Source organism: Nomascus leucogenys, chromosome 22a (assembly GCF_006542625.1).
Source record: "Nomascus leucogenys isolate Asia chromosome 22a, Asia_NLE_v1, whole genome shotgun sequence".
NCBI lineage: Eukaryota > Metazoa > Chordata > Mammalia > Primates > Hylobatidae > Nomascus > Nomascus leucogenys.
The window spans coordinates 101,090,484-101,102,968 of NC_044402.1; the positions used below are offsets into that span (position 1 = coordinate 101,090,484).

General features: G+C 46.5%; 1 protein-coding gene across 1 annotated transcript in view; it reads left to right on the forward strand.

Moving 5' to 3' along the window:
- Positions 1-4,570: 4,570 nt before the first annotated feature.
- The window catches only part of LOC100583419 (aldehyde oxidase 2-like), a 77,837-nt gene continuing 69,922 nt past the window's right edge, over positions 4,571-12,485 (forward strand). The window contains 5 exon segments of the mRNA XM_030803569.1: positions 4,571-4,624; positions 7,509-7,593; positions 9,057-9,153; positions 10,740-10,848; positions 12,259-12,384. Coding sequence (XP_030659429.1) covers positions 4,571-4,624; positions 7,509-7,593; positions 9,057-9,153; positions 10,740-10,848; positions 12,259-12,384 — 471 coding nt within the window.

Consider the following 12,485-nt stretch of genomic DNA (forward strand, 5'->3'; position numbering starts at 1 on the left):
GCATTCTTCCATTGTCCTGAATAAGAATTGAGGGTCAGAAAAACTTGGCAGAGACTGCATCCACGCCCCCTTACTGTGGGCAACCTTTCATTCACTGTGAAGTAGGTGGTTTTCAAACTGAGCTCCCAAGAGTTCTGGGGGTTTCTTGAAGGAAAGAAAGCCAGAAGACTTCAGGCCTTTACCCCAGGCCCCTCAGCTAGGGCAGTAAACTTTTTGTTTAATTTGTTTACACTTCACAAGATGTCATTCAAACAAAGGTTTTCCTGGCTCTAAGGAGTTTAAAAACCCTTCTCTATAGCCATTCACGGTCAGTTTTCAGTTTCCCAGCAATTGAAGTATTATGTTCCCTAATCCAAACTACTTTTATATCTTCCAAATCTAATACCATAATCCAGCTTTAGTACTCTAAAACTGTTCTACCTGACATGCTTGAATTTTATGTTGACATTGACAGATTTACTCTGATAAATATTTTGAGGTACCGTAATTCATGCTCTCACAGTGGTTACCAGCACATGCTCCTGTCAACGGGAACCGTGTGCTTTTTGGGTTTAGCAGTTGCCCTCTTTTAAAGGGAAGAGTCAGAGGGGGAACAGATTGTGGACCCTTAAAACCCAGTCCCTGTGTTGTTTTCCCTTAAATGGAAGCAGCCATAAGAAGCCTGTGTCTCTGCACGCTCCCTTCCCCGCTTGCCCACCTCCCCCTTCATCCCCGATCCTCACAGAATCAACTCTACTCATCTTTCAAGCCTAAATTTCCCTTCCTTAGGGAGGACTTTTCTGATCCCTGTTCCTGAAAAAACAGCTGATTTATCTGTGCGTGTCCCAAGCATAAATCTTTAATCGCATGTTACTGTCTTACTAAAACTTAAGGGCCAGCCAGGCGCGGTGGCTCATGCCTGTAATCCCAGCACTTTGGGAGGCCGAGGCAGGTGGGTCACCTGAGGTCAGGTGTTTGAGACCAGCCTGACCAACATGGAGAAACCCTGTCTCTACTGAAAATACAAAAACGAGCCGGGCTTGGTGGCACAAGCCTGTAATCCCAGCTACTTGGGAGGCTGAGGCAGGAGAATCCCGGGAGCTTGAACCCGGGAGGCAGAGGTTGTGGTGAGCCAAGATTGTGCCATTGCACTCCAGCCTGGGCAACAAGAGCGAAACTCTGTCTCAAACAAAAACACCTTAAGGGCCTCAGAGGACGAAAACTTGTAGCTCTTGCTTTCCAACATACTCTACCACTTAGCATAGTGCCTGGTGCAAGGCAGAGGCTCAATTACTACTGGTTGAATGAATGAAGAATGAACGAATTGCTAATGTCTGCTTCATTTAAAGTACTTTGGGTAATCAGTCAAGCCCCTCCCATGAATGAGTTGCCATTTATGCTGCGCATGGCGGGAGATACGACCAGCTATTGGAAACTCCAGAAGCTAATTGCCTATTTGGGAACATGACACACAAACACTGCAAAGATAATCAACTAATCAGTGGCACATTCGAGACAGGTTTCTTGGTTCCTGGTTTAATAAATGAAAAGTAAAGAAGCAATGGGTTGGATCTGCAGGTGCTTTTGGATTCCAGAGAAAGACAAGGAGGGAGGTTTGGAGCTGCTTTCTGATGGTGGCTAAAAAGGAAGGGAGCGAAATTACTATGCGGCAGGGACAGGGTCCTCATCATTGCAGACATGGGAGAAGTTTCTCCAGTCATTCAACAAACAGTATTCTCTGGTAGGCACCTTTCTAGGCCCCGGGATATAGGGGCGAATTGAAAGTAACATCTGTGCCCTCACAGAGCTCATATTCTAGTGGAGAAAGCAAATAAAAAGATACCAAGTGTCCATGTCAGGTAGTAATGAGTGCTATGGAGAAAATGAAACAGGGTGGTAGAAAATAGAGGGACGGCCCCATCTCTACAAAAAATAAAAGATTAACCAGATGTGGTGGTGCATGCCTCTTGTCCCAGCAACTTGGGAGGCTGAGGTGGGAAGATCACTTGGGGGCAGAAGGATCACTTGAGCCTGGGAGATTGAGGCAGCAATGAGTCATGATTGCACCACTGCACTCCAGCTGGGGCAAAAGAGCAAGATCCTGTCTCAAAAAAGAAAGAAAAAGAAAATAGTGACGGGAGTGCTACTTCAGACCACGTGATCAGGGAAGAGCTCAGACCCAAATAACAAGAAGACACCAGCCAACAACATGGCCCAAGGCCTGAGACGTGAAAGAAGTTAGTATATTGGAGAAGCAGGGAAAAGGCCAGTGTGGCTGAAGGTACACTCACCAAGGGGGGCGGCACTTGTTCCCATGAGGCCCTTGTGGCAGGCGTGTGGGGTTTACTCAGTGCACTGGGAGGCCCTTGGAGGGTTGTAAGTTGAGAAATGCCAGGTTTAAGCAGAAGGACATGAGAAGAGTAGTTTGGCTGGAGCAGGAGATTCTTTTTTTTTTTTTTTTTTTGAGACAGAGTTTCACATTTTTGCCCAGGCTGGAGTGCAGTGCTGTGATCTCAGCTTACCACAACCTCCACCTCCTGGGTTCAAGCAATTCTCCTGCCTCAGCCTCCTGAGTAGCTGGGATTACAGGCATGCACCACCATGTCCGACTAATTTTTGTATTTTTAGTAGAGATGGGGTTTCTCCATGTTGGTCAAGCTGGTCTTAAACTCCCAACCTCAGGTGATCCACCCATTTTGGCCTCCCAAAGTGCTGGAATTACAGGTGAGAGTCACCACGCCCAGGTGAGTTTTTTTTTTTTTTAAGAGCAAGAGAGTCAGAGGCCAGAGACAGGGACAGGTTGTGGAAGGCTTGGCACACTGGGCTAAGGAGTTTAAACCTATGTTCCAAGCAGAGAGCTATTTGGGGGTTTTGAACAGAAGTAACATGGACAAAAAGGTCCTGATAGCACCAGGAGCGGTATCATCAAAGTGTGACCTGAAGGTCCTTCCTAATTCACAGCATGATCTCTAACTTCTCTCACAGGACTGTTGCAGATGTATTTGGCAACTGTTTAATACATGTAAAACACCCATATACATACTCAAACCAACACACAGGCATGTGTGTAAACACTCGTCTCCACAGGTGCATGAAAACTGGAATGCCTGAGCACCTGGGCATTAGAATTGTCAAGAAATTTGGAAGCTGCCAACTCTATCCATTGAGGAGTAGCTCTAGGAAGGATTCTGAAGCCATATCAGGACCAGGGGAAAATGAGAAGACCGTCCTCAATTAGCCAGATCAAGAGGATGCCAGGTGTTTGCCATTCTGGCCTGAAAGATACACTGCCACACAGTGAATGCTCATCTGAAGACAAAAGGTTGACTCTACTGATGGTGCCAGGGCTCCAAGAACTGGTCAAGGAAGTGTTGGGGAACAGAGTGGTCTTGCCAGCTCTCCTGAAGCCAGGCACATAAGTAGCTACTTGCTTCACCCATACATGAGGACAAGTGCTAGGCATTACTTCAGCTGAAAGAATAAGAACTGCTTGATTTTATCTACAGATATCTAATTGGAGATGTTCATAAAGAACAAACATGATATTTTTCTTTTTTATTTTTTGAGACAGGGTCTCACTCTTTCACCCAGGCTGGAGTACAGTGGTGTGTTCACAGCTCACTGCAGCCTCGACCTCCCAAGCTCAAGTCATCCTCCTGCCTCAGCCTCCCGAGCAGTTGGGACTACAGGCATGTGCCACCACACCTGGCTAATTTTTGTATTTTTTAGTAGAGACAGGGTTTGCCGTGTTGCCCAGGGTGGTCTCCCTTGGATCAAGCAATCCTCCCAAAGTGCTGGGATTACAGGTGTGAGCCACACCACACTTGGGTGGGTTTTCTTTTTTTTTAAATCAAGGACTCTGTTTATACACTCTACAGGTGTTACAAGCCAAATTTCTCAGTTTTAGTTCCTGCTTTGCCACTTACTTCTGAGTGACTCTGAGCTACCAATCTCACCTCTCGGTTTATTTATCTGTACAGTGGTTGCCTTAACTAGATCACTATTTTCCAGTGGAACAATTCTGGGGGTGGGGAGGAAGTAGGAAGGCACCCCACAGCTCCACTTCAACTATGGCACAGACTGGATTTGATCATATGACCTCCTATGAGGAGACATTTCTGCAGCTAAAATTAGAAAAAAAAAAAAAAGTTGGGCAAAGTGGGAGGTCTCAGAAAGCCCACTTCTGTCTTCGAAAAAAGTGAAATCCATCCAGGGTCTGTTCCCAGGGCTGAGGCAGTGTGCAGAGCAGGCTTAAGCTTAGATTGTTGTTTATGGTTTTCGTGCTGACGCCCTCAAACTTCAGAAAAAGCATGAAGAGGTGTGGGCTGTGTACTGAGTCCGCTTCAAAGTCAGGATTGGTGGGAGGCAGAGTGAGGCTCAAGTTAAGAGGCTGGACTAGACAGGAGTCCTAGACTTAAGCTGTGAAACAAGGAAGTCTCCACCTCTTGTGCTCCTGAGGCTCCAGGCCACCTGCTTCTACACAGGGAGAGATTCTAGTTGCTTAGACCTAAATCCTCACCACTCAATTCTGTGGCTGGGGCAAACTGCATTCCCACCTTGTCTTGTAAAGCAAAGCCTATTTACAGGTGCAATGCCTTGCACATCATGATCAGACGAGCTGGTTTTCTTCGTGAACAGGAGGAAGGTAAGTGATGGGCATTCCTGCCGTGGTTTGCGGAGGCAGCAGGAAACCACGAGCTGGAGGGGAGCTCTTGTGGCCCATTTGGGCTGAGTCCCTGTAGTCAGGAGCAAGAAGCCAGGTACTAGAAAGCCATCCTAATGTGACCTGTTTCCCACTCAGCCAGAACTCAGCTCCTGGAAATGTGGGGAAGATGCAGTAAAGCCTTGATGTCGGATGAATCTGGCTTCGCCATTTACTATATAATGTTGTGCACGCCACTTCCTCTCCCTGAGTCTTGGAGTCCTCACCTTTGGAATCCACTTCCAGGACTATTGTAAAGATGAAAAGAAAGCTGCATCTTTCCTTGCTTAGGAACCCGCCTTGCAAAGCACCTGGTGCCAGGCCTGATCCATGGACACACTTTATCTGGTGACACATCTTGATCCTCAAAATTAGGAGGACAAGAAATGGGACCTTTTTTATTTTTTTGTTTATCAACTTAATTTTTCTGTTGAGTCTTCATCATACAGAATTGGCTAAAATGTCCTCACAGTCGATTGGAGTACCCTGCTTTCCCTGGGTTGTAGCTAAGCTCCATTTTGGAGCCTGTATAACAAGGGCAGGGACTCTCCATTGCCAGTTGTCCCAGCATCCTCCCTCCAGTCCTGACCATCCACCCATGCAGGCCCCTAGTTAACCCTAGTGCCCTCTGCAGGTCCTTCCCTTCCTGAGTCCCTGTCTGTCTCTCAAATGAACCATTCTGCAGCTCCTAAGGCACACGGTTTTTCTAGGGTCTTGTCACCTCTCCCCTAAGGACCCTCAGCCCCAGGGCTTAGTCATCGTCTACCCCCAACCCCAGAGCTTAGTTCAAGAAAGGAGCCTTAAAGTTCTCATCATTGCCATTCTGACCCACTCTCCTGTATGCAGACTCCATAACCAGCAACTGCCATATGTTCTTCCAAAACTGTCGTTCAAGGGTCTGTATCCTTACTTGCCTGACCCACTGGCCTAGGTTTTGGAGACTCAAATGCCAGAGGAGGCTCCTTCCTCTACTTTCCACTCCACATCCCCTCTGCGCCATGAGCCCAGAGTGAAGTAGCTGCAGTCAGAACAGGGAATAAGTCAAGGGTTAGAAGAAATGCAAGGAGGGTGTGGTAGGGGTGGGAGTCAGTCACACAACAAAAATATCCGGCCGGGCGCAGTGGCTCATGCCTGTAATCCCAGCACTTTGGGAGGCCGAGGTGGGCAGATCACCTGAGGTCAGGAGTTCGAGACCAGCCTGGCCAACATGGTGAAACCCCATCTCTACTAAAAATACAAAAATTAGCCGGGCATGATGGCAGTCCTCTGTAATCCCAGCTACTCAGGAGGCTGAGGTGGGAGAATGGCTTGAACCCAGGAGATGGAGGTTGCAATGAGCCGAGATCGTGCCATCACACTCCAGCCTAGGGGACAAGCGTGAGACTTCATCTCAAAAAAAAAAAATCATCCAACCACACTGTCAATCCATGTGTTTAAAGGACCAGCAGTGGGGGTACAGGCAGGCAGAGAATAGCCTCTTCTTCCATTGATTCAGATCCCCTGGAGATCCAGAAAGCAGCTGAATTTTAACATCCCAGCTTGGATGCATCTTCCTTGGTTTTTTAATTCTTTGAGATCTACAAAAGTTTATGTCTTACTTCTAGAGAGAAAGGAAGACCCTAACATGGATAGTTCACTGTATCTTCCTTTCCTCCAATGCAACAGAATGGCTAAATGTGTTTGCAGGACACCCTGAGACAAAGTCAAAGGAACTATCCCAAAATAAGCAAATGGGAAAGAGGCACCAAAGAAGGCTCCTTGTTGCTAAAACCTCCACTTTTCTGTTTTGTTTTGTTTTGTTTTGTTTTGTTTTGTTTTTGAGACAGAGTCTTGCTCTGTCTCCCAGGCTAGAGTGCAGTGGTGCAATCTCGGCTCACTGCAACCTCCGCCTCCTGGGTTCAAGTGATTTTCATGCCTCAGTCTCCCAAGTAGCTGGGATTACAGACATGCACCACCATGTCCGGCTCGTGTGTGTGTGTGTGTGTGTGTGTGTGTGTGTGTGTGTGTTTTTAGTAAGACAAGTTTTCGCCATGTTGGTTAGGCTGGTCTTGAACTCCTGGCCTCAAGTAATCCACCTGCCTCAGCCTCCCAAAGTGCTGGGATTACAGGCATGAGCCACCGCACCCAGCCAAACCTCCACTTTTCAAGGGCGGAGGGATGCTAGTGTCCACCAGAGCCACCTGGGTCATCAAGTCTCACCACTGGCCCCACTGCTATTGAGGGGAGTGGTAGGCTCCAGGGCCTCCCCAGGACAGCAGCAATTCTCCATCTCCTCTTCCTACCACTCTTCAGACTCCCACTGTGGCAAATGCATTCCCAACCAGAAGGATCTCAGGGGGGCCGGAATCTCTGCCTACCCAGCTTGCCTCCCTACAGGACCCTTCATTGCATACATGCACACACACGTGCACACAAACACATAATGCACACACACGCACACATGCACACACATACACACAGATACACACACACACACATGCACACAATCCAAGTCCCTCCCAGATTTGAAATATTTCAAGGCTGAATTGGAAGATTCCACAAAAATAGATAGTGGAGCAAATATGAATAATACGCTCCCAGAGGCATCTTTACACAGCAGTGGTCCCGGCTGTACTCATATATCACAGCATTGTTGCCACACTTGCCCTGAGTCTTCTGTCCTGTTAACATGTGTGAACGTCATGTGCCCTCAGAGCATAAAAAAAACAGGTGCAGATGAAATCAGGCCTATTATACCTCAATCCCTAAATCAAACAGATTTCGACAGATGTTCCACAGGGTCACAGATTCAAGCCCCATAATCATCTCTCTTCTGTTCCCAACACAGGTGATAGAGAGGAATGTGGACCCAGAAGGGACTCTGCTGACCTTCCTATGAAAGAACTGGACCCTTTTGTCAAAGTCCTGGCTGTGTGTGTGTTTGCCTTAACGCTTAGGCCAGCTGAGAATTATGAGAATGAACCAAATGTCTCCATTCAAATAGTCAGCACCCTTGGCTCTTCCTCTCTATTTGCTTTTGGCCGTGGTTTTAAGGCTATTAGGTTAATCAGGCTATTTTGGAGAGGATGAAGTTTCCCCAGAGTTTCCTATATCTGATAATGTAGTGAAATAGAAGCTAAGCTCTTTATTTCAACACTGATAATTCCCTTACGGGCTTTCCGGAGCCCCACCAGGGTTGTTATGTAATAGAGGCTTGTGTTGCATCTGCCCTGCCCTTTTTCGAAACCAAATTCCCCAGATTCAGTGAGAACCTGTATCACAGGGAAAGATTTCCTTTCCCTACATGTGTCTTCTTACCCTAGGTTTTCCCTGCCATTTCATATTCTGGAATATAGATCCTCTTAATGGCAAACATATTTTAATTGGTAAATTAAAATATGGATCTCTCAGTTCTCTGAAAACCAAAAATAAATAAATGACAGAAATTACTAATTGATGAAATCGGCTTCTGGACAAGTTTTGTTTAAAAGCCCATGGTTTTTAATTGGCTGTTGTTGTTTAGAAATTAGAAAATTTCATATCTTTTAAAATCAAGATTTTTCAGCTTCTCTTGAAAAATGGGGAGAAAGCCATCCCCACATGGCAACAGTCTTGCTTAGAGCTGAGCAGGACTGTTCCCAGCCCTTTCCTAAGGGGCTTGAGCTCACCAGTCACGTGCAGCGCCCCCCTTCGTTTACATCACCAGTCTGATAAGCATTTTAAATTTTGACTCAATTTCGATGAATAAGCCTTAGGGTTTAAAAAAAAAAAAAAAAAACAAGCAATAGCAGTAAACAGTTGGGCATTCTGAAATCTTTTTGGCCAGTATAGTTAATTACCTCCAATTCTATAAATTGCATGGAAATAAACCACAGTTAGGGAGAAGGATGAATAAAGAGAAGGGACTGGGGCTGAGCCTAGGTTTGGGATTGGACCTGGGCCAAGCCACAGCAGAGAGACACTTGGTGGGATCTGTAAATAGGGATAGAAGATTCCTCCAAAAATTCACCAATTTGCTTTCAAATGCAACACAAATTGAGTTGCTAAAAATAACCTTCCTCTCTTCCAATTACATGATTGAAACTCAGAAGACATATAAGAATACCCTATAATAAAATAGGATTTTTCAAAAGGCTTTACACCCATTATCCTACAAGACGCCTACAATAAGCCTGTGAAGATAAAATAGTTATTGCTTCTCCCTCTTTGTGAGAAAATAGGCAGGGAGAGGTTAATATGCCCAGTGTCACACTAAGACCTGAAGGCAGGTGAATGGCTTCTCAGACCTGCACTCACACCTCAAAAGACCTTCCTCAGAAGTGATCTCCTAGGGAGGCAGCTATACTGAAAGCAAATGTTCTCCTTGGCATCTTTTCCTTGACTGCGCCCCTTCCGGTACGTCTCACAGGAACCAAGTACGCCTGAGGAAGAGGAGGCTGCGGCGCCTGCACCATGATGGTGTCCAAGCATGACCCCGTGTCCAGGAGGATAAGGTATCCCAGCCCAGAAGCCAGGACAGCACTTTGTTTCTTGCTGGTGTTCCTAGCTCACAACTTTAAGAAAGGTTCTTAGATTCTTGCTGTATACGGATCTTAGATGGCTCTGAAAAATCCAATAAAAGCTGTGAGCCATCTACTCAGGTAACACATAAACTAACTACATTTCACACACCATTTCAGGGAGATCCCCCAAGGCCCATCTATGCACCCCAGGTTAAGAAACCCCAATGAGGCCGGGTGCGGTGGCTCACGCTTGTAATCCCAGCACTTTGGGAGGCCGAGGCGGGCGGATCACGAGGTCAGCAGATCGAGACCACGGTGAAACCCCGTCTCTACTAAAAGTACAAAAAATTAGCCGGGCGTGGTGGCGGGCGCCTGTAGTCCCAGCTACTCGGAGAGGCTGAGGCAGGAGAATGGCGGGAACCCGGGAGGCGGAGCTTGCAGTGAGCCGAGATCGCGCCACTGCACCCCAGCCTGGGCGACAGAGCGAGACTCCGTCTCAAAAAAAAAAAAAAAAAAAGAAACCCCAATGTAGGTTAGCCATTGATTTTACAGATGAAGAAACTGAGGCTCAAAGAGATGAAGTGACTTGTTCAAAGTCATACAACTAGTAAGCTATAGAACAAGGACTAGAACCCCACATTTTCTGGCTCTTAAGCTAATGCTTTTTCTTTCCCTTTTTTTTTCGAGGCAGAGTCTCACTCTGTCATCCAGGCTGAAGTGCAGTGTTGCTATCTCAGCTCACTCTAACCTCTGCCTCCCAGGGTCAAGTGATCCTCCCACCTCAGCCTCCCAGTAGCTGGGATCACAGATGCCTGCCACCACATCCAGCTAAATTTTTTGTATTTTTGGTAGAGATAGGGTTTCACCATATTGCCCAGGCTGGTCTCAAACTCCTGATCTCAAGCAATCTGCCTGCTCAGCTTCCCAAAATGTTGGGATTACAGGTGTGAGCCACCACCACCAGCAGCTAATGCCCTTTCTACAGTAGGGCTGGACCAGCCCTACAGAGCAAGGACCTGGGCCAAGATTTCATCTTTTGATTAAGGACCAGATTCTAGAAGTTGGGGTTCCCCCAAGTCCATTGGCCCAACAAATCAAGAGATGGCTTCAGAACACAGGTCGTCCTACACTGTTGAATGACCTTATCCAGAGAGTTTTAAATTAGGAAGCAAAAAAATTCCCAAATGTGTCCATATGGATAAAACCTTTTGCTTGTTATGAAGTCAATGCCCCGATGAATACTACTGAAGTCCAACCACACTTCAATGAACCACACACAATGAACCACACCCAAGTTCATTCCCATTACTCCCAGGTGGGTCTGTTCTGGGCTTGGAAAGTGTTTCTGAAGTTCAGAATGCCCAGGTTCACCTTAAGGATCCCTATTACTACAGACAGCACGGAGTCAGCAGAGAGGACTGTAAATTCTTCCTTTCCCTGTCACCTCTCCAGTTCCCCATCCCCTCAGCTCAATGATGGGCTTTGGAGGCTTTCCGCTGTTCTTCCTGGTGCCAGACTTCCCCATGAGGCAGGACTGTGTTACTCCCCTTGATTTTCCTTGTGTTTCTTATATGAAGACACTTCTCCATCACCGCATGCCTGATGCCCATCTGCTCTCTGTATGGAGTTGCTGTCACCACCGTGGAAGGTGTTGGAAACATCAAAACCGGGCTTCACCCTGTACAGGTAAGAGCACATCCTAATTTTCTCACTTCTTAACTTTATCTTTTTGCCAAATGCTGTGTTGGCTATACTGCCTGAGGCTTCTAGGTTGTGATCAGGCAAGTAGAAGCTTTGGATGCCTATCGACCAGGGTAATAACATTTGTAAAGTTATTTAAAAGAAAACTGAAAACGCCATCCACATTTGATTAATCTTTTTTTTTTTCACTTTTTCTGCTTGAATTAAAAGCAGAATTATTGAAGTATTGATTAATGGTCTGGAATAGGTATCATACAAAGAATATTTCACATAGAATAAAATGTCTCTGAGGCTAACAGAATAAAATTTACAATTATTCCCTGTGGCACAGAGGTCTTAGGAGTAAAATCAGAATTGGGGGTAAGGGGAATCTAAAACTTCACCAGAACATGAGAACAATTATTTCTCTGAATCTTAACCTGAAGCTGGAACGAAGAGGTAAGGATTTAAGAGCAATGTGGCATGTGGTGACAGAGAGCACAACGATTCCTCTGACATTGTTACAGGAGCTTAGGAGTCACAGGACCGGATTAACCAACACTGAGTCTTTCTAGACAGGGGGAGCCCAGAGGGCCTCTGGGTTTAACTACATGATCTCATTGGAGAACGAACTCCAAGGAGATGAGCAAAGGCAAATGATCCAGCAGAGTGTAGCAGAGTCTAGTAGGAGGGCAGAGAGGATGCTCACGGCAAGGTTGATAAACCCAAATCCTAGGATTACATTACATTCTGCAATCTAGAACAGGGCTTCCAGATTTAGACACAAACTTTAATGTGCCTAAGACTCACCCAGGAGCTTGTTAAAGATGCAGATTCTGAGTAAAGAGATTTGAAGCAGGAGCCTCAGGTTCCTCATTTCCTGTAAGCGGAGTCAATACTGCTAGTCCATGGACGACACTTTAAATGGCAGCGACCCAGGACATGGACCAAAATCTCAGACCTTTGAAAGGAGAGCTCCCTTTGTGCCAATACAGAAGAATTTAAGGAAGAAAGCAAAGTGAGATCAACAGTCTCCAAGTTAATCAGAAAGAGGTAGCCTCATAGAACTAAGCTGTGCAAGATGCGGAGGTGTTGGAGAAAACTATTTTTGAAACTCCCACACACTGTTTATACTTATGATTTCCGGAGGATTCTTTGCACTCTGATAGTAAGGATGCATGCTACCAATTCCCAATTAGAAGGATTTGAGCACTTGACCTTGGAAAATGATTATCATAGGACACTGCTTCTGAGCCACTTCCTCCAGGAGCAGCCTAGGGAAAGGAACACAGGCAGAGTCTGATCAAAGGGAAGGGAGTGGGTTCTACCATTGCCAGGGAACTGCAGGCTGTGGAGTGTGGTGAGAGTTGTTGGCAGAGAGAAGGCACAGCCGAAACCATTCATGTGTCTTTCCAGGAGCGGATCGCCAAGAGCCACGGCACCCAGTGTGGATTCTGCACCCCTGGGATAGTGATGTCCATGTACGCGCTGCTCAGGAACCACCCGCAGCCCTCGGAGGAGCAGCTCATGGAAGCCCTTGGGGTAAGTCTAAACAGAGAAAACCCACCACCCACCCAGGGCCAGGTGGGAAGTGTGTTTCTGGATAGATCCAGAAACTGCTCCACACCACCCCCAATGTCATC